The following is a 21,956-nucleotide window of genomic DNA, read 5'->3' as shown; positions in this document are numbered from 1 at the left end:
ATATTCTAGTTCTTTTTAAAAAATTTTTAACTGAAGTGTAGTTGACTCACTACATTATATTAGTTTCAGGTATACAATGTAGTAATTTGATATTTTCATAAGTTATAAGCCATACAAAGTTATAAAATATTGACTATATTCCCTCTGCTGTACGTTATATCCTAGTAACTTATTTATTTTATACCTAGTAGTGTGTACCTCTTAATCCACTTCACCTCTTTTGTCCCCCCCAACCCCACACCCTCTGGTAACCACTAGTTTGTTCTCTGTATCTGTTTCTGTTTTGTTATATTTATTCATTTGTTTTGTTTTTTAGATTCCACATATAAGTGAAAACATACAGTATTTGTTTTTCTCTGTCTGACTTATTTCACTAAGTATGATACCTTTCAGGTCCACATTATTCTAGTTCTTAACTTGGGTGGTGGTTCCATGGCTGTTGCCTTTATAACAATCCATTAAAACTATACAATTTATGTTGTATGTTCTTTTCAATATTGATATCACCCTTCCCAATAAAAAAGAGATAACAGAGAAAAGGAAGTCATACTCAGTAGTTGATTAAAAACCAAACAAACCTCAGAACATTTATTGGGCCCTTACTATGTGCTTGGCATGGCGCTAAGTGCTTTCCACATACAACACAGTCAAGCAGGCACTGTCATTCCCACTTTAGGGCCGAGGAGACTAAAGCTTAGGATAAGGTAGTCTTCGCAAGGCTAGACACCTAGGACCTGTCCGATTCGCCCTTTCAGTACGTCGCAGTTGCCTTGCACAATGGGGCAGGAGAGCCCGGGCTTGCATGGGACACCAGGAAAGGACTAGGCTTCCTGACTTCTTCAATCTCTGGTCCAAATGCTTACGAGTCTCGAGTTGGTCACAGAAGTCCATTGTCAAGAGGCAGCTCTGCAGATTGGTTTCTGGATGACAGCCTGACTGAGAGATGTCCTGGTGACTGAGTGCCTGTAAGTCAGTGGCAGGCACAAACCCAGTCCCTGTGGTCTGCCCTGACTCGGCTTGTTAGTATGGGGCACTATACTGAGGGGGGTCGGGGGCACCAGGGGAGAGGGGTCCTCTCACACACTGATGGTGCAGGAGGCCCTCACCTCCTGCTGGCGGTAGAGGTGGCAGAACCTAACAGCCAGCTCCGGTCCGGGTGGTCTGACTTACCAACCACCTGAGCGCTGGAGGAGTGGAGGCTGACTGAACCCCTCAGCACATGGGCCTCTGTGCTCCTGCCTTGGGAGGTCCCCAAGAGGAATTGGCCTTGGGTCCTATCCTTATGAGGCTTACAGCCTCGCGTGGACACGAGCTGCATACAAGAGTGATTACAACACAAGAATAACCGCCAAGAGATGCACAGAGGGACCAATACATTTTTCTGAATGCTTAGCAGAAGGAGAGCAATTTCCAGCCGGGGTGAGGCAGGGGGTGTGAGAGAAGACCTCGTGCAGAAGGTATTTTTTATTAGAAATTCTCTTCTTTTGCTGGCTTGTGGGCAGAGGTGGTGAGCAGGACACTGGCCCGGGGACTGAGTACAGGCTCTGCCCTTTCCTACTGTGGTACCCAGGTCAACATGCTCTATCCCTCGAGCCTTTGCCTCCTCATCTGAGTGAGGCAGTATGATGTTATCGTGACCAGAACAGACTCTGGAGCCAGATTTCCTGGGTTCAAATTCTGCCACTCTCGGCCGTGTGCCTGCGGGCAAGTCATTTGAGGTAGCTGTGCCTCAGTTTCCCTATTTCTAAAATGGGGGTAACAGTATATTCCATGAAGGGTTGTTGTGACGATTGAATGAACTTATAAATGTAGAACATTAGAATAGTGCCTGGCACACAGCTTGTGCTCTATGTGGAGCTATGATTGTTGGTGTTGTTAGTGTGGGGGTGGTATTAGGGTCAATGTATAGATCAGGGATTAGGGCGAGCAAAGCCTGGTACACAGTATGCCCTGACTACAAGACGTTGTTCTTGTTATTACTGAAGTGCAGGTGAAATACAGAATTAGAAATGAAAAGGAGGGCCTCAAGGGAGTAGGAACAGTGTCAGCAAAGACAGGAGGCAAGAATGAGCAATGTGTGAAGAAGGAACAAAAAATAATCTAGTTCAGGTCCTCCATACAGGAGGCAATCTCTCTTCTGGTTTCTCAGCTTCCTGTGGACTCTTAGAATCCGTTAAAAAGGCCAATTTCCATCAGCTAATCTCCATGGCTTGCTTTTGCATGTTTTTCTGGATGCAGGCCTCCTGGAGCATCTGCTCCCCGTCACTCCAAGGATGGGTCTCCAGGGGATGTTCTGCTTCCCCCTGGGGCTCCTGTTTGGCTCTGTGCTCTTGGTGGCCTCAGCCCCGGCCACTCTCGAGTCTTCTGGCTGCAGCGAGAAGGAGCAACAGGTCACCGTCAGCCACACCTACAAGATTGATGTGCCCAAGTCCGCTCTGGTCCAGGTGGAGGCTGACCCCCAGCCCCTCCGTGATGATGGAGCCTCACTCCTGGCCCCAGGAGAGGCTGAGGAACAGAACATCATCTTCAGGCACAACATCCACCTGCAGACGCCCCAGAAGGACTGTGAGTTAGCAGGCAGCATCCAGGACCTCCTGGCTCGGGTGAAGAAGCTGGAGGAAGAGATGGCGGAAGTGAAGGAGCAGTGTAGTGCCCAGCGCTGCTGCCCGGGAGCTGCTGGTGAGCTCACCACCTGGTATCCATTCAACAAACACTGAATGAGCACCTTCATGTGTTCTGCCAGCCTCATGAGCACCCCGCCTCTCACTCCGGGTTTTCTCTAGGGGGTGCCACCATTGGCGCTTAGCTTCCAGGGGTTACCTTCAAGCCTGAGTAGGGAGGGACCAGCAACCCTTAAAGTGAGTCTGGACTCTTGGGTCAGTGCTTCCGGATGAGAACGCTTTTGGGTGCAGTTTTACCTGGGGATCCAGTCTCTATTGTAAGGGAAAGCAACGGGTTAGAGAGGAAAGCTCAATGGCCTTGGAGCTAGACAGGATTGGGTACAAATCCCAGTTCTGCCATTCTTTAGCTGTGTGACTTTGGGCAAATTCCTTAAGTTTCCTCAACTGTCCATTAAGGAGAATTCTATCAGCTAGTCTAGTTCTGAGAACTACGGATGATGTACAGAAGATTCCCGGCCATTAGGCAGAAAAGCGTGAACTCTTTTATCAGTAATAAAGCACTACAATTTTTTTTTTTTTTGCGGTACGCGGGCCTCTCACTGTTGTGGCCTCTCCCGTTGTGGAGCACAGGCTCCGGATGCGCAGGCTCAGCGGCCATGGCTCACGGGCCCAGCAGCTCTGCAGCATGTGGGATCCTCCCGGACCGGGGCACGAACCCGTGTCCCCTGAATCGGCAGGCGGACTCTCAACCACTGCGCCATCAGGGAAGCCCCTAGTACTACAATTTGATTTTACAAATAGTGAGTCCTTCCATCACCACATCTTTTTTGCAGCATAAACTACCAGGCTGATGCAGATGATACTAACCAGTGATACTTTGGCATATATTTTAATGCCTGAAGAAATCGCTACCGTTAAGAGTGCCTCTCATAAGCCAGACACAGAACTAGGCACGGAGGATGCTGTCATGAATAAAACAGCATGGAACTGCCCCTGAGGGACCTCGATGTCTAAAGTTTTTAGGAAGGAAAGAGGGTGTTCTGAGACAGGAGCTGGGGCTGGTGAAGAGACAGGGCTGACTGGCCCGCCCTCCAATTGCCTCTTGCTGTCTGGGGTTAGAGAGGGGAGCCTGGTTAATCCTTCTCCCGTCTGCCACCCCCATAATGAGATTGGGCTATTTGATAGCTTCTGCAGATCCACTTTTCCAGGCTTCACTTTGGGATCATTTCCCAAGGACCCAGCCTTGCTAGGTCCAGCCCCCTCCAACCAAGCTCTCACCCAGCCTGGAGCTCTCCTGCCTGGCCCCGGAGCCCTGTCCCTTAGTGTAAGCTGGCCCGCTGACATCCAGGTTGGAGCATTTAAGGCGGCTTCATAGAAAAGTACTAAACAATTAGCACCATTCACAGGGGAAGGAACCAAGAGAAGTCAAAGGAGCGCTCGGGATGAAAAGGGAAAGGCAAATGTGGTCCCTGTGGCTATTCAGACATAAAATATATCAACAGATTGCGCAGGTCCTCCTCTGGCCTAGGTTGGAAAAGGCAGACTCCCTGTGTTCCCCATAGGCCCTACCCCCCTCCACAGAAAGAGCTATGCAGGATCCTGAAATCACCAGCCTGCTCTTAGGGGCCCCAGGGAAGGAGATTCCCCGCTCACAAGCCCTCAAGTCCCAGCTGACTGTTTTCCTCTCTCGGGCAGGTCTGAGTCACCACTGCAGCGGCCACGGGACCTTCTCCCCGGACACCTGCAGCTGCCACTGCGAGCAGGGCTGGGAGGGCGCCGCCTGCGAGCGGCCCGCCTGCCCCGGCGCATGCAGCGGCCACGGGCGCTGCGTGGACAGCCGCTGCCTGTGCGAGCAGCCCTACGTGGGGGCCGACTGCGCCTACCCCGCCTGCGCGGAGAACTGCAGCGGGCACGGCGTGTGCGTGCGCGGCGTCTGTCAGTGCCACGAGGACTTCACGTCTGAGGACTGCAGCGAGCGGCGCTGCCCCGGCGACTGCAGCGGCCAAGGCTTCTGCGACGCGGGCGAGTGCTACTGCGAGGAGGGCTTCACAGGCCTCGACTGCGCCCAGGGTGAGAGCAGAGATACGCCTTGGCCCGCCTCTCTTCTTAACTTGCCCCGGCGGTCCCCACGGCACCGTTTAACCATTAATTACATTTTGTCCTAAGAAGGGCACCCCCCCACCTTTCGCCTACATCAGAATCCCCTGGAGGGCCTGTTAAAACACAGATTTCTGGGCCCCTCCCGCAGGTTCTGGTTCAGCAGGTCTGAGGGACGGCCTGAGAACTTGCATTTCTAACAAGTTCCATGCTGATACTGCTGGTTTGAGGACCATAGTCTTACCTGATGGTGTGTGCCTGTGTTAGGTGTTACTGAATGAAGTCTTATGGCCCCAGGTGTTACTGAATGAAGTCTTATGGCCCCTGCTCGGGCCCTAGCCCTGCTGAGGCTCTCTGCCTGGTTAGGGGAGGGTTCTGGCTCTAGCAGCCAGTAACAAAACTTGAGCTGAAATCCACAAAGCACAAGCTTTACTCAGTGGCCAAAGAATGGAGAAATGGTAACTAAGTTCACAGATCAACTTCTCCCACACCTGGCATGAGAGATTTAATCCTAATGAGTAAAGACAAAGGCAGTAGGAGTGAGGCTAATGGCGGGGAAGCGTATGCTTTAGTCTACCTGAGAAGGAGCAGTGCTTTTTCGAGGGGGTGGGGAGCCACTCTCTTTTCATCCTTTTTTGGTCCTTAAAGTCCCAGTCCTGGCTGCCGGTAGGTGTGTCATTTAATATGCTAATGTAGTAAAATGAGCATAGAGTGAAACTCAGGGTCTGTCAGAGGTCAGATTCACCATCTTGGTCCCAGCTGCTTCCGTCTTTTTTGTTTGTTTGTTGGTAGCTTCCTTTCTCATCCCTGGACCATTTAATTTAAAGATTTATGTTAACTCCTGCTAAACGTGGAGGCTGGAGGGTTTTGAACAAAGACTTGGAGCAGCTCTGGCAACATAGGGGGTCAATATTAACTCCTAACCAGATAATAACTTTTGGGGGTCCACACTGGTGCCTTACACAGGCTCTGTATCCTCCACACCCACTGTCATAGTGTTAAGTATAAAGTAGGTGCTCAATGAATACATATTGGCTCTGGATTCCCACCCTTCTTTCCTCACCGTCTGCATGCTTGTTCCTGTTCTGTGTGCAGTGGTCGCCCCCCAGGGTCTGCAGCTGCTCAAAAGCACAGAGGATTCCCTGCTGGTGAGCTGGGAGCCCTCCAGCCAGGTGGACCACTACCTCCTCAGCTACTACCCCCTGGGGAAGGAGCTCTCTGTCAAGCAGATCCAAGTGCCCAAGGAGCAGCACAGCTATGAGATCCTTGGCTTGCTGCCTGGAACCAAGTACATAGTCACCCTGCGCAACGTGAAGAAAGAGATTTCCAGCAGCCCACAGCATCTACTTGCCACCACAGGTGAGGAAGCAGCCAGATGCCCCAGGTTTCCCAGTAGAGGCTCTGTTTTAAGCATTTTCTTCCATTGTCCCCACAAGTACCCTTCTACTACCCCAGGCCATCGCCCTGATTTGGGGTTTGGAAAACATAGCTGCTGCAATCCTAGGTTCTGAAGAAAAGTCTCCATTCTTGTTCCTCTCTCTTTCCTCCATGATTATTGGGTCCTCCAAGCCAGTGATGGAGCCTGCTGGTTTGGGGCTCACAGCATCTTCTCTATCCCTGAGATTAGTGAGGTCTGATTGCCCTGCACCCACATACAAGCAGCCTTGGAGTACACCTGCGTCCGCCACTGTGAGCCACTGTGACCATTCAGCAAGATCAAGCTGGTATGGATGGGGGTCTGCTGAAGTCACCTGTATCAATTAGATTCATCTCAGCAGAAAAGAGAGGGTACAAACAGGGTAGCTGAAGGAAGTTTAATGAAGAGGTTATTTATAGAGGTATAGGTAGGGTTTGGAGAATGAAACACTCTAGGACTAGCATCAGTGGGGATCCACCCCAGTCTGAAGGGGCAGGGGATGGAAGTTGGTACTGAGACCCAGAAAGGACTTTAGGAGATGGCTGCCTGATGGTAGAAGGATGCAGGCAGTCTACTGTGTCCCCACCAGGAGGGAGTGAGGAGATCAGTTGCCCTCTTCTGGTGACTCTCAATGGCTGAACATGACCAGAAACCAGAGGTCCAGGGAACCAGGCTAATGCATTTCATAGAGGTCATAATCTGGGATACGGAGCAGGAAGGAGGATGGATCTGGAGGGATGGAGTCTCCAGGGCACCACTAAAGGCTATCAAAATGCTTGGAAGGACAAGCATCATTGCTTATTCTTTAGAAATTCTTATTTTCTCATGGAAGTACTTGAGGCAGCCTAGATCTTCAAGGGTTTGGAGAAACCTAGTTGTTTGAGTGATTCGGATTCATTCCTTTTCTCAGCATACTTTATTGAACATTTACTATGTGCCAGGCACTGTCCTAGATGCTAATAAAAATGAGCTGCCTCCATCTTGCCCTAAACTCTTGAGGAAAATCCAGGGACATCCAGGTGGATGGGCCTTTGACATACAGTGTCTTTGGAGAATCATCAGACTGCCTGTCCTTTTTGTGGTAAGGATAGAATAGCGTAGGGATAGCTCAGTGTTGGAAAGAGCCACGAAGGACTTGTCATGCTTGGGAGGGCAATTTGTGATTGCCTTTGTCAACGCCCTACAGCCAAAGACCCCTCAGGGCACCCCTGTAGTTGAACAAGTTGGGTTCATTGATGGTTGCAGCATCGGAGCACACACACCATGGGGGACCATGGGTGCCTCAGTAAGACAGTGTAAGAGGGGACTGGTGTAGAAGTTGGGCTTGTATTAGGTGATTTGGGGGAAGAGTTAAGGAAGCAGGGATTTGCTTTGGATTGCATGCTGTCAGGAACTGGGGGTAATCCTTTGATTGGTATCTTAGTGACTCTTATGTAGAAAGAGGGCAGACTAGATGGAGGCTAAAGCTGTCATTGGTAAAAAAGGAACAGTCACTCATACCAGTCAGGAGGGAGGATGTTTAGTCACTTTTGTGAGTTGGACAATGTTTCGTTCATGTTTTGCCTGGGTGCAGATGTGATCTTGGAATCGTCTCGTTTGGTCTTAATTTGGCATGGCCACAGAGCACCTTGTCTGCTGTTGATGTCCTGTGGAATGGTTTATGTTCAACAGGAGAGCACCAAGGCCCACCTGTGAGAGCCAGGCCAGCTCCCAGCTGTCGGGCTCCTTTTCTCTTTCCCCCTTTTTTTTTTTTTTTTTGCAGTACGCGGGCCTCTCACTGTTGTGGCCTCTCCCGTTGTGGAGCACAGGCTCCGGACGCGCAGGCTCAGCAGCCACGGCTCACGGGCCCAGCCGCTCCGCGGCATGTGGGATCTTCCCGGACCGGGGCAGTAACCCGTGTCCCCCACATCGGCAGGCGGACTCTCAACCACTGCGCCACCCCATTTTTGTCTGTGGCTGCATCTGCGTTTAGACAGGATGGTGCTCACAGCCTCTCAATGAAGAGCCGAGACACCTGTTGTGAAAGTCTTAGCAACCCCTCTAGACTTCTTGCTCTAGGGACTTGTAAAATCCTGTGACTGTGAAGTCGTCTTTCTAATCGGATTCTAGTGAAACCCATTCTGGTTTGCTCCTCCGGGGAGCCTCAGCCGGAGAGACACTTATCCCCATAATCATCTTGAACCTTTTCATTAAGATCCTGCTTTTTCACTTGTGAGCCATGTAGGGCCCCTTCTGTAATCCTTGAGTCACTTTCATTACTCGCCTCTTGACCTGTTCCCTCAAGGAATTCCCATCTTTGAGGGAAGAACCTGGAGGCGGGCAGGTAGAAGGCAGAGCTTGGGCAGGAGTGCTTCAGGGGAAACGCTCCTTGAGCTTCTTTATCCATAACAGAGGGAATCAGAAACATTCAGAGCCATGGGACCTTGAGAGCGTAGAGTTCACCCCTTGACTGGTGCACAAATTCTCTGTCCTACGTCCTTGACAAGGGGTCAGTCAGTCTGGTGGGAACACCTTCAGAACCAAGGCACTGGAGGTGAGGAAGGGGCGAGGCTGAAAGTCTGGGGGCTTGTCTTTCCTGTTACAAACTTCAGGCCAGGTGACATCGGCCTGGGATATGGACATTGGAACTCAAAGTGTTCCCAGAGACCCCAGACCCCTCTTCAACACCACCCAACGGTTCTTCCCACAGAGCCACATCAGCGATCCATTCCTTTGTAATAAGCATTATATTTTCATCTTTTTCTGAGTGGAGGGGTGAACATTTAGCCATGACTACTTTACTGTGGGAGTTCCCTGGTGGTCTAGTGGTTGGGATTGCAGAGGCCTGGGTTTGATCCCTGGGTTTGGCTCAGCGTGGCCAAAGTACAAATCAAATAAAATAAAACACTGCACTCTCTTAAAAAAAATACTTTGCTGTGAATAAATGTGCACAGTAACTCTCTTCCTTCACAGGATGTACCGGTGGGGCAGCTGAGGACACCAGGTACCTGGTGGAGGTACTAAAATTTGGTAGAAGGTGCAGGAAGGATACTCAGAAGGACCAACTTAAAATTCTTCTACTTCATAGCTTTGCCTGTGTTTAATCCTTGTAGGAGAATTTGAGAGAAGGGGAAGGAGCTGTGATTTGGGAGACTGAGGAAAGAGCTGGTTGTATTACCAGTGTTATACTCCAGAAAATTGGAAATACATTTCCCAAACTCTACCTGGAGGGGCCTTGAGCTTCTCATCCTGAGGTTGAGTCTCTGTGGGCAGGGCCTCTGCAGCTAAAGGGTGAGTGTTTAGTTCAGAGCTGTGTGAACCCTGGCCGAGTGGGTTGGCTGGTTGGCCTAGGAGGCGAGGTTCAGGGCTTGGCCACAGCGGCGTGGACAGGGCGGACTGCATGGCATCTGATGGGGTGGGATGGGGGAGAGGCTTCCCGAAGGACAGTCTATCCTCCATGCACAATGTGAAAACCAACCATTATTTGCTACTTTGGTAGTTCTAGGACACCTCCTAAGGACTGCGTCCTGGGGCTGAAGCCTGCTTTCAGTGTGTCAAGGAAGGGAGCTGACCTGGGAGCCAGTGTCTTGTTACAGACCTGCAGGCCCCTGATGTTCACTGCTTTCTCTTGCCCTCCCTGACCCCTGCCCTAGATCTTGCTGTGTTTGGCACTGCCTGGGTGACGGATGAGACTGAGAACTCCCTCCATGTGGAGTGGGAGAACCCCCCGACCAAGATGGACTACTACAAGCTGCAGTATGGCCCCCTGACAGGGCAAGAGGTGGCCGAGGTCACCGTGCCCAAGAGTAGTGACCCCAAGAGCCGGTATGACATCACAGGTAAGAGCCAACACTGGGGATGTGAGATGTTTGCTAGTGGATGCTGAAGCGGGGACAGTGCGTGCAGAGGGGACCAGCATCTGTAGCACTCAGGTGTGCACAGAGGGTCCTGGGGCCTTGGGAATCACCTGAACCCTGACCCAGGAACTCCCAGAGGTGAGCCCACTCTGGGGGCCCGAGGTCTCTGCTCCAGCATTCCAGCACTGCCTCTGGAAGCTTGGAGCACCTGGGTAACAGATTACACATCCGAAATCTTCTCCCAAGTCAGCTAACCCTCTGGAAGCCCCTGTCTGTGTCTTGGGGTGGCTTTGATGGGACACAGACATTCCTTTTGGAAGAACTGGTGTGTGTGTGTGTGTGTGTGTGTGTGTGTGTGAGAGAGAGAGAGAGAGAGACATTGGTTGACTGAGGTTGGTTCGTTCAGTGCCATATGTGGAAGGAGCTGAGCTAGGCGGGCCTGGTGTAGGGCGCTCCTATCCCAGGTGACAGAGCTAACTCTGGGAGAGCTGGAAATCAGACGGCTGCAAACAGAACGGGGCCACGTAGGGCTGGGTAATGTTTTGTGACACCTGAAGTTTGTACAATTTTCAGTGTCCTCTTTAAGAAAAGTAATACACAAGCACGAATACTCAATTCAGCGCATGGCCTTGGAAGGGGCCCTGAGGCTTTTTAGCTCCACGGTGAGTCCTCCTCTGGGGCCTTGTCCTGCCATCTACTCCCTGCATTCTGTCTTGAGAGGTCATCTTGCGGTTCTCAATGTTTTGTGCGGTGGCAAATCGCGTGTGTGCCTCATACATGCTGCTGTTTGCCTGCAGTTCACCACCAGAGTCTGAATATTTGTGTCATGAGAAACAGTCATTCAAGTTGCCGCTACAGAGAAACAACAAACAAAGATAAAGAAAAAAGAAAAAGAAAGGGCAAATTAAAGCAAAGAAAATAAAGAGGGAAAAATTAAGCTAATTATTACAATGGGGAGGAAAGAAACTTTTGAGGGAAAAGGATTGTTGGGAGCAGAAAAACATTTGGGCTGTAAATACAATTGGGAAATAAGGTCTCAGTGGTCCAAGAAAGGAGCTGGAACTCCATTAACTTCATCTCATCCGCTCTGGCCCGCGCTTCATGACGGATAAGCTCCGCAGTGATGCCTCGTATTCCACTGGTCCTGCAGCTCTTTAGCTGCCTTAGGTAGATTATAGTCTTGAGGAGAGAAGCTTAGCCCTCTCCACACCCTCACAGGAGAAATCCTGGGGAAGAGCAGTGCTGGGGCTTGAGGGTCTGGAGCCTGTACTCACACCCAGCACTGGCTGCTTGTTTCTAGGTCTGCAGCCCGGGACAGAATATAAGATCACAGTCGTCCCCATGAGGGGAGACCTCGAGGGCAAGCCGATTCTCCTGAATGGCAGGACAGGTAAGAACAACGGGGAGGCACTATGAATGCATCTCATGTTTGTATTCTGATATTTTCTTGGCTGACTCCTCTTTGGATAAAAACTCTGGGATCTGTGTGTAGAGACAGCCTGTCTCTTTGTGTACTGACATCTTTTGGGGGACAGGAGAGGGGAAGCAAACTTCTTCTATTTCAAATATGTTTTGCTGTTGAAAATCTCTTCCAGGATCCTGGAGTCAAGGGGAAAGGCCATTTCCAGCTCCTTTCTGCTTATTTTAATAGCTTCAATCACTGGGGTTTTTTTAAGGCATTTATTATCTTGGACCTAGGCACACAGCTCCACATTACTTAAGACAGGTGATTTATAAATTTTTTCTTGTCATTCCTGTGGTGTTTTCATGACAAACACACTCAGGGAGTTTGCTTTAAAATGTCAAAAGATATTAAAGACTTTCACATGGGAGTAGCAATAGATTTAGCATCTGCAGATTGAGAAAATGTACAATGACAAACATTGCTATAAATCAGTAACATGTGACAGTCAGTTTGTAATTTATTAATCAGAAAAGAATTTGAAATCCTTGTAGTTACATATGCAAGATATCCTATGTAAGTTTTAGTTTTTAGGCAGTGCTTGAGCCTGTATTGAATTGTGAGCCTCCTGCGGTCACCCTGTGCTCCTGCCAAGTCGAGTCGGGAGGTGGTGATCTAGAGCCTACAGCCACCCGCTAGAGGCTAATCCTTGGAGCCGGCAAAGAAGGGATCTTTGAATTTTGAGACTTCCTTGAAAAGTTTCGTAGCTCTTTTCAGTTCAGTCCTGGCAGTAGCTGGTTAGGGTGGTGAGAATAAGGGTGAGATGGTGCAAGAATTGAGTTCACTATTTCAGCTGCCATATAGGTTGCATATCCGGAGTGTGAAAGAGTTGTAGAGTCGGGCAATTATAAAAGATACTTTAATTTTCAACCATACAGTATAGACTGTGCAGCCTGCATGAATGGTGAACTAGTGAAACACGTTGGTGAATTCGAAAATGGCAAGTCCTTCCTTGCTTCTAGTGCCTTTCTCTTCAGCTGTGAATTAATTGAGAGCCTACCATGCACAAGGCATTATACCACTAAGCACTTCTCATAAATTATCTCATTTAGTTCTCATCATAATCCTGTGTGGTAGGTCCTATTATTATTTCCAAGTCACATATAAGACAACTGAGGCTTGGAGAAATTAAGCTCAAGGTCGCCCAGCCGGGAAATGATAGGGCTGGGATTTGAACCCAGGATGTCCACTTCGGTGGACCCCAAACTAAAATGCCACCTACTTTTACTTCTCTGTCCATTATTTCTGGTTAATTTTCATACTGTTTACTCCCTAACTAAAAAAAAAAAATTCTGTGAGTCCTCATTGTCTTTGGATAACATAGACTTCTTTTATCTTGGCCTCTGTGGGCCCCTCCAACCTGGGCCATTGTTCTCAAAACTTCCCAACAGGAAGCCTTCCTGCAGCTGGACTGTTCTGGGGGCTCCCTAACACAGAAGGCTTATCTCTACCTCGTGGGTTTGGTCGTGTTGTTACCCCTGCCTAGGAAATTCTCCACTGTTATCTCTAGCTATCAATTAATTCAGTTCAACAAACATTAATTGCAGAGTACCATTGGGTCCTAGAGACACAAGCCCTTTAGATACTTCCAAAGATGATGAGCTCTGGTCCCTGCCCTTCAGGGGCTCACAGCAGTAATATCGCTCATCCTTCTGGGTCATCTCCAGCGTTAGCTGCTCCACTGAGGCCTTCTCGGACAATTTTAAATGGCAGCCATCTTTGCCTTTGAATTTCTAGAGCATTTAATTACATATGGCCTTGAATTGCTAGTTAACCTTTCAAGCATATTATCCCAACTAGAAGTTGAGCATTCAAGAAATGTTTTTTTATTGTCAATACTATTCTAAAAGCAGGATGGGATATTTTATTGGATTGCAAATAAATTTGTGTTATATGTCTTACCAACATGAAAATAAAAGACACAATAATTTCTAAGGTCAGGAAGCACTCTCAAACCTGGCTAGACAATTAATGTAAGGGGGAAAAAAAAAGAATCTCTCTTTTCTCCAGGTGTTTTGCATTCCATGAGATGGAAAAACACTGGCATATAAGAATGGCATAAGCATGTGCAGGGAGGAAATGGCACCGTTCAGGTATTTTCCATTTAACGAGTCACTCAGTGGAACTAATACCGTGAAAGTGAAAGGGTCGATTGGAAATGCTCTCCCTGTTAACATACTCAAAGTGCGCTGAAAGGCACTTCTAGAAAGGCAAGCCTTTAGAAACAGATCAGTTTCTGGAGAAGCAAGCACCAGCCAGGCCAGTGTCTCCAGGGAGAAATGTCCCTGAACTCCTCCATCAGACTGTCACAGCCACTTCACATCAAATGACAAGAGAGGCAGGCCCCTAACTAAGAGGTGATGCTATCCCTTTTTTCTTCATTTCTCCATCTGTAAAATGAAAGGTTGGACTAAATGCGTTTCAAGTCCCTTCTCTTATTTTTTTTATGATTATGATTTTTTAATCATGTCTGTAAGTCATGCCTTTCCATGGTGAGTCTAAAACAAAGGACCGCTTGCTTTGCTATAATCTCCCACGGTCCCACGCACAGCAGAGCATAGAGCCTAGCGTATTCACTTGTTAACAATTTTCTCAGAACTTTTCCCCTTAGACTATGTTATGAAATGGAAGTTTTGGCAACTCTTATTATCCTTTTTGCTTTTTATTGCTTCCCAAACACAATGCTTCATTTTGAAATGGCCCAGCCCCCAAAACTTTCCTTCTCAAACGCCTTCATGTTTCAAGATGAGCTCCTGTCAACACTCAGAACTCCTGTCTCTCACAGCCTCCCCACACATACACCCAATAGCTGAAAAACGATGAGGATCTCTAGCATTTGTGTGTTCTAGGTACCGTGGGGCTTCATAAACATTATATTCGGTCCTTCTAAAAGCATTGTAAGCATTATTATTCCCGTTTCACAGGTGAGAAAATTGAAGCCTACAAAGTTTAGGAGATTCAGAGTGAACTAGTGAATGGCATTTGAATTTAGGTTCGCTTTCCAGAAGCAAAGCTAGAGGATAGCAGGAAGGTGGGTTGATCTCTTTGCGTACATTCTCTACAAATGGTGCCTTTTGAATAATTTTATTGCCACAATGAAAAGCAGTAGAGGAGACCTGAGAAAGCATAGCTACTATAGTCCAGAGGCACCTCTTCCGTGAACTCACCTTCAAACCAGTAGCATAGGCCCTGTCCCCCATCTCTGCCTCCAAACCCATAATATCCTCATGGATTTCAGACCTTGGTTGTTCCATTTTCCACTACGCCACCTGGGTGACTCACAAGTGGCCGTTGTGAATGGAGAAGGCTGTCCCTAATGCCTGTGGCCATGGGTTGGAGTGTGGACCCGTGCTGTTGGGTTTGCCAGCATAGACTGAGGACAGCCGTGCCCTACCCAATCCTGTGGTGAATCTTGTTATAAAGTGGAATAATCTTTCCTGATGTGTCTAGAGCTCTTAATTAGCCTTTTCTGTATCCTCAGTTTTGTAAATTAAATCTCTGACACGGGACTTACCTTTATTCCAATACATGCACTCAAAAGTGAATCCTACCTATCAAGCCTCTTAAATCTTGTTTTAAATCTCCCTAACCTCACTGGCCCTGAGAAAGGTCCCACCAGGGCCGCTGGTATCCAGCAGGTGGGAAGTTGCAGCCTGAGGAGGAAGTTGGGGCTGGGGTGGCAGGGCCTGTCTCCCAGTTGAGGCTGCTGCTGGGACTCCTGTAGGATTTGGCCAGCTGCTGCAGCTACCAGAAGGCTTTGTTCCACGGCAAAGACTATTTATGATCCTCACATTCCTTCTTGGCAGAGAGGGGGGTTTTGGTCCTGCTAAGCTGGCTTCTTCCAATGATGTGGCGTATTGAGCGGGGTCACGATATCACTGAGGCTTTCCTTCTACATCTGTATCTTGGCATCTGATTCCCATCCTGAAATTTATCCAAAAAAGAGCAGCTCTTTGAAGAGCCTCCTACTGACTTAAGTTGTTGTTGTTGTTAGGGAGTTGAGAGAAAAGGGGCAGGGAGTCCTGAGTTCCAGGCTGGCCCAGCCTCTCACTGGCTTTCTGGGTTTGGAGAAGTCCCATCTCCTCTCTGGGCTTGGTCTCTGTAACCCTGACATGGTGTGATTCTATTTTTCCTTCCTACCTTCTCACTCTTCATAGCCAAGATGTCTTTTCCTGGTTCTCCTCCATTCCTGGGGATTCTGGGACTGTTGGCGGGGGAAGGAGCTTCAGGGCTGTGTGTCAGAAATCAGGCCTTGTGTCAGAAATCTATACTCTCCTGAATTGGTTCCCATAATCACTGGTGGCAGCTTATCCCTGTTCAGCCAAGTGGGATGGACTGGCCTCAATCCATAGAAAGTGATGGAAAGACAACATTCAGTTTCTTCTTTGAGGGTCATTCTCTCATCTTTCTGATCTCTGCTTTCCTAGATGTTAGAGTATTATAGTGGCTGCCACAGAGCTAAATTGTGTAATCCCCAGAGGTAGCCCCTCATCTCACGTTCATTCCTATGTGCTTTTTATCTCTAAGAAAAGGTGTGTTACATAAGCTTACTTTTTGCAAATAACCTACAAAGCTCTAATGTGTCTAAAAAACCAACTGCCATTGATTGACCACATACTATGTGCCAGGAGCTTTTCATACATTACTCTATCTAACCTCATAATAATAACATAATATTTCCTCCATCCACCCAGCTGGATGTGATGGATCTTGAGAGGGCTGCACACACAGGCAACCCTGACCCTTCAAAGCCATGGACCTGTGCTGAGGGTCCTGGCAGCCGTGGTGGCACGCACTGATCTGGGGCAGGGAGTGGTGGTGGGAGGCACTTCTGGGGCTGTGGGTTGTACAGATGTGGGAGAGGATGAGGGCCAGGGACTTCAAGAGGCAGGACTCTCTGGGTGTTCCCCATCTTCACTTTTCCAGTCCAAATGTCCCCACTCCCGATTTGGTACCAATTTCCCCCTATTGACATATCACCATTGGAGGCTCTCTTCATTGCCTCCCTGTCATGTGCAGAATCATGCTATGCACAGAAAGGGGCAATGGGATGAGGTGGGAGTCCTCTCCCCTGCTGTGTACACTTTTTCCTGAGCATCCTCTTAGAGCCTACTCGAGCCCCCAGAGGCCCAGGACATGTCCCTGTTGGTGTCTGTGTTCTGACTGCACTGCCCTTTCATCCCAAGAGGCCCACTCTACCAAATGGGTATGAGGTATGCCCAGACCCTGTCTCCCAGAGGCAACAGTCTGGGACCATTTCCTCTTTCTAGTTGCCACTCCAAGTTCCAATCCACTAGTGCTTCTGGGTTTCAGGTTGCAAGAAATTTTCAGGTCATACTTTATCTATTTTATTTGTAGTTTAGTATTATCATTCTTAGTAGTAGTCGTAGTTCCATAAGAAGAGGCCGATGGTAGTGCCACTTAGCCTATGGTGGTATAAGGTGGAAATGTGTAGTCTTTGGTAGATAGACTGGGTTCAAATCTTGGCTCTACCAGTTAATATGTCCAAAAGTAAACCCTTGGTCCCATTCCTCTCCCTAGCTTCTACTGAAAACCCTGCCCTCCCTCAGACCTCCCCATCTCTGTAAATGGTCACTCCTTTCTGCAAATTGCTAAAGACCCAAACCAACAAGTCATTACAGCCCACATCAAATTCATGAGCAGATTCTGGCAGCTCTGTCTTTGAAATCTCCCCAACCCACTTTCATCTGTCACAGTTGTCCATGTTCCTGTCATCTCATACATAAACTGTTGTAGCAGCTTCCTAGGTGACCTCCACTATTGACCTGCAATAGTCTGTACTCTCTGCAGCAGCCAGAGGGGTCCTTTTATAAAACAAGTCAGATCATGTCATTCTCCTGTGAAAACCCCCCAGAAGCTTCTCATCTCATTCAGTGCAAAAGCCAAGTTGTTACAATGACTTTCAAAGGCATCTATTTGCCTCTTCACCTCATTGGCCTCACCTCCAGCCACTCGACCTCCTCACTTACTCTGTCCGGATGCACTGGCCTCCTGCTGTTCCCCAAATACGTGGAGCAGGGTCTTTGAACTTGCTGCTCCCTCTGCCGGGAATGAGGTTGCCCAGATTGCATGTGGCCCAATGCCTCATTTCATTTCAGTCTTTGCTCAGCTGTTACCTTCTCACTGACCTTCCTTCTAAAATCACAAATACCTTTTGTTCCTCACTTTCTAATTCCTTTACCTTGCCCTATTGGGCTTCCCAATACTATCCCCACTTGTTTATTGTCTGGCTCTTCCAGGAGAACGTAAGCTCCCTGGTAGAGAGTCTTTATTCTCTTCATTGCTTATATTAGTTTCCTAGGGCTGCTATAACCAAGTACCAAAAACTGGGTGGCTTAAAACAGAAATTGAGTGTCTCACAGTTATAGAGGCTAGAAGTCTGAAATCAAGGTGTCAGCAGGGCCATGCTCTCTCTGACAGCTCAAGGTGTTCCTTCTTTGTCTCTTCCAGCCTCTGGTGTTCGTTGGCAATCCTTGCATTCTTTGACTTGTAGATGAAGCGCTACAATCACAGGCTGTCTTCTTCCTGCGTGTCTTCGTCTTGTCTTTCCTTGTATGTGTCTGTCTCTGTGTCCAAATTTCCCCCTTTTATAAGCACAGTAGTCATATTGGATCAGGCCCACCCTAATGACCTCATTTTAACTTGATTATCTCTAGAAAGACCCTATTTCTAAATGAGGTCACATGTTGATGTACTTCGGTTTAGCACTTAGATATACCTCTGCAAAGGGCGGAGGACACAACTCATAACACTGCTGAGTCCCCAGCTCCAAGTAGGCACTCAGTGATTGTTTAAAGAATGAGTCAGGGACTACCATTTACTATTTGTGTGACCTTGGGCAAATTATCTAATCTCTCTGAGTCTTGCATATAATTAGTGATCTAAAAATGGTAACCGTTATTAATTTCCCCAATTAGTACATGGAGAATCTGATAAATGCCTTATGTTGTTGCTATGAAGTCTGCTAAAGTAACGTATGAAAAGCACCTGGCACTTAATATGTGGTCAGTAAATGGCAGTTGCTTTGTTAAATAAAATATGCACTGTCTCTGGTGATGGAATGTATTTCATTTCCTTGCACACAAATAAAACATGGCCACTGTGCTTAAGAAAGGTGCATTGTAGCTGATGTTAAAGAATGTAGCTATGTAAAGTTGTAACATCTCTGCTGGAAAACTCTTGGCCAAGAGAACTACAACAGATGGGGAAGAAGAAAAATGCTTAGGTTTCTGAGAGTAAGAGACTTTTTTGTGTGTCTTTAACCAAAAGGATCCCGATCTATTTGTAAGTAGGGTTCTCAGGGCAAGCATCTTTATTAGTGACCTTGATGGATGCACTCAGATGGTTTGCAAATGATAAGAAGCTGGAAAGGAAAGTGGCCATGTTGGATGAAAGACTAAATTATAAATGGAATCCATAAGGTAAAATATAACAAGGATAATTGGTGGATCCAGGACATGTATTATATGCAAAAAATGGGGGAGATGTAGCTTAATGTGAAGGTTCTCAACATCTGAGGTACATCAGAATAACCTGTAGAGTTTTGCATACTTGTTTTTAAAATAGAGATGTCAGGGCGTATTTCAGACGTGCTGAAGTAGACCCTCTGGTGGTGGTACTTAGTAGGTGTCCAATGTTGGCAAAGGTTGAGAGCCCCTGGGGTAACCGGGACAAGTATGAAAAACTTAGGGATTTTTCTGAGACTGTGGGATGAGGCTATGTTATTGGGGGGTAAAGTGTCTGGGATATGGAGGGCATTTTGTTCTGGGTTGGTGCTTCTAGAATATAAAGTCTGCATGAGCAGGGATTTCTGACTATTTTGTTAATTGGTGATTCCTGAGTGCCATTACATGGCCATGGCATGGGATAGATGCTCAGTGAATTGTTGAATGAATGAGCTAAGTTTTGGGAATTTTTCTCGAAAAGGGAAAGACAAGAGCATGTTTAGATGTAAGTGCCAGGTCTAGAAACTCTAAGTTGGAAGTTGGGAAGTTGATAATATAAATTTATAATATAATATAGTATGATATGATATAATATAATTGTTTTTATAAGTTGGAAGTTGGGAAGTTGATAATATAAGTTTATAATATAATATAATTAATATAATATAATACTTTTTAACTTATAAATGCATAAATTAGCGAGGTGAAGCTTTTGATTAAAGGAGAATTAGGAAGGAGAATGAGAATTATTCTTGAATACTTGCTGGATGGTCTCCAGGAAGAGGAATTAGGTGTATTCTATATGCCCACCAAGGGTAGACATAGTCAAAGGAGTAATACTTTAAGTGGCCACACTTGGAGGAGTTTTCTCTAATGTGCTCCTTGATTATAAAATGGAAGTCCATCAGTAAGACCTTTCTCAGCTTAGAGTTCAAGCAGAGGCCAGTTGTCTACCTGTCACAGACGATGGAGAGGGCCTCTTGCATTGCATAGACTATGGAACCAGGTCACCCAGATGCACTCAATCTTGAAACATTTGTGATCTTGACCAGCCAGATGCCTTCTCTACTTTTTCTTTCTCATATATTTTTATGAAGAGATTGATAGTCCAACCAATTTGGTCACTGATCGAGTGACAGAAGACACAGCGATGGTCTCCTGGAACCCAGTCCGGGCTGTCATTGATAAGTATGTGGTGCGCTACATCTCCACTGACGGGGAGACGAAGGACACAGCTGTGTACAGGGAGCAGAGCAGCACCGTCCTGACGGGCCTGAAGCCGGGAGAGGTGTACAAAGTCTACGTGTGGGCTGAGAGGGGCAACCAGGAGAGCAAGAAGGCCGACACCAAGGCCCTCACAGGTAACAGAAGGATGGGAGTCTTCACTCATTCTTACTGTCTCTAAAGAAACAGGTTTTCTCATGGCAAGGAGAAGATTGATTTTTGAATCAGGAGGCTGATGCCCACCTAGCATCAACTTTTTCGTTTGCAGGTGTGTGGGTGGGGGGTTGCAAAGGCAATTTCAAATTTCATAATTATGAATTTTTTCCTTTTTAACCTCAAGCAAAAGAGACCATCCTTTTTATTTGATACAGAAGGTCATACTTATTTGGGTTGGAATTCCATATGCAACTCCCTTGGAGTAGAGGAACACTTTCTAATTTTCATTTTTTGGACATTAAAACTCAAAACATTGGGCTGACAGTGAATTTGAATGCTCATCTCAGTTTGCAGTGACTGTACAGGCATGTTGCATGTAATCTGGAGCTCTCTTTCAGATCATGGAAATGGTTTGCCTCCTGAGTCAACATTTACCAAATGTACCAATTCTGACTTGAAGCTTTCAGAAAGTGTGAGGGCTCCCTTACTCCATCCAGTTGTTCTGCTCAGCTGGGGCCTGCAGGTGTCCTGAGGCTGCATGGGGGTGTATCCCAGATACTCCTTCTGCTTAAAACCTCCTCTGGCGCTGTCCCTGAGTTCAGAGAAGCCTAATCCTGGAGTCCACTTGAAGTTCCAAACACTTGACAGGAATCATAGAAAACAATTCACTTATTGATTGGCCTTTTTTGTGGACACTTAGTGTAGAGACTCTCAGAGAAGCTGATAATTGGTTAGGAATATGGTTTCAGAAGCTTGACTGTCCAAGTTTTAATCTCAGCTCTACCATTTACTAGCTGAGTGATTTGGGGCAAGTTGCTTTGCCTCTGTTCCTTAGATTCTTGTCTGTAAAATGGGGCATATGAATGTCTACATCACTGGGTTAGTGTGAGGGTTACATGAGTTACTTCATATAAGTGCCTGACATAGAGAGTGCTACATAAATGATAGTCATGCTTATTTCTTAAAATGTGTCTTAGTCTGTTCAGGCTGCTATAGCAAAATACCATAGACTGGGTGGTTTAAATAACAGAAATTTATTTCCAGCAGTTCTGGAGCCTGGAAAGTCCCATGATCTGGGTGCCAGTTGGTTCATTTATTGGTGAGAGCTCTCTTCTTGGCTTACAGATGGCCACCTTCTTCCTTACCTGGTGGAGAGAGGAAGTTCTGGTCTCCTCTTCTTCTTAGGAAGGCACTAATCCCATCATGGGGGCCCCCATCCCCATGACCTCTTCTAAACCTAATTACCTCCCAAAGGTTCCACCTCCAAATACCATCAAATTGGAGGTTAGGGCTTCAACATATAAACTTTTGTGGGGGGGACACAAACCTTCAGTGCACAGAAGTGTTAATCTGCATTTGGCCTTGAAGCACTTTGTGTTGCATAGCCTCCTGGGGCCAGATGGGCCTGGTCTCCTCCAGGGGAAGGAGAAGTTGACAGTAAGGATGGTGAGACCTAGTTTGTTTAAAGTCGAGGTCAGGAAACCTTCTGTAAAAGGCCAGATAGTAAATATTTTCAGCTTTGGGGACCATAAAGTCTCTGTTGCAACCGCTCAACTCTGCCATTGAAATGAGAAAACAGCCATAGACAGTATGGAAATGAACTAGCATGAGTGTGTTCCAATAAAACTTGATTTATAAAAATAGGCAGTGGGTCAGATTTGGCCCATGAGCTCTAGA

General features: G+C 47.2%; 1 protein-coding gene across 1 annotated transcript in view; it reads left to right on the top strand.

Annotated features, from left to right (window-relative positions):
* The first annotated feature begins 2,249 nt into the window (after positions 1–2,249).
* TNN (tenascin N) overlaps positions 2,250–21,956 on the top strand; it is a 52,396-nt gene continuing 32,689 nt past the window's right edge. The window contains exons 1-6 of the mRNA XM_027086254.1: positions 2,250–2,679; positions 4,317–4,691; positions 5,814–6,077; positions 9,768–9,953; positions 11,272–11,361; positions 19,997–20,260. Coding sequence (XP_026942055.1) covers positions 2,274–2,679; positions 4,317–4,691; positions 5,814–6,077; positions 9,768–9,953; positions 11,272–11,361; positions 19,997–20,260 — 1,585 coding nt within the window. The 5' untranslated portion in view covers positions 2,250–2,273. The remainder of the gene's footprint in view (positions 2,680–4,316; positions 4,692–5,813; positions 6,078–9,767; positions 9,954–11,271; positions 11,362–19,996; positions 20,261–21,956) is intronic.

Source organism: Aethalodelphis obliquidens, unplaced genomic scaffold (assembly GCF_003676395.1).
Source record: "Aethalodelphis obliquidens isolate GAN/ISIS:26980383/991018 unplaced genomic scaffold, ASM367639v1 scaffold55, whole genome shotgun sequence".
Taxonomy (NCBI): domain Eukaryota; kingdom Metazoa; phylum Chordata; class Mammalia; order Artiodactyla; family Delphinidae; genus Aethalodelphis; species Aethalodelphis obliquidens.
The sequence above is the reverse complement of the archived record's forward strand: the minus strand, read 5'-3'. Positions and strand labels throughout refer to the sequence as shown.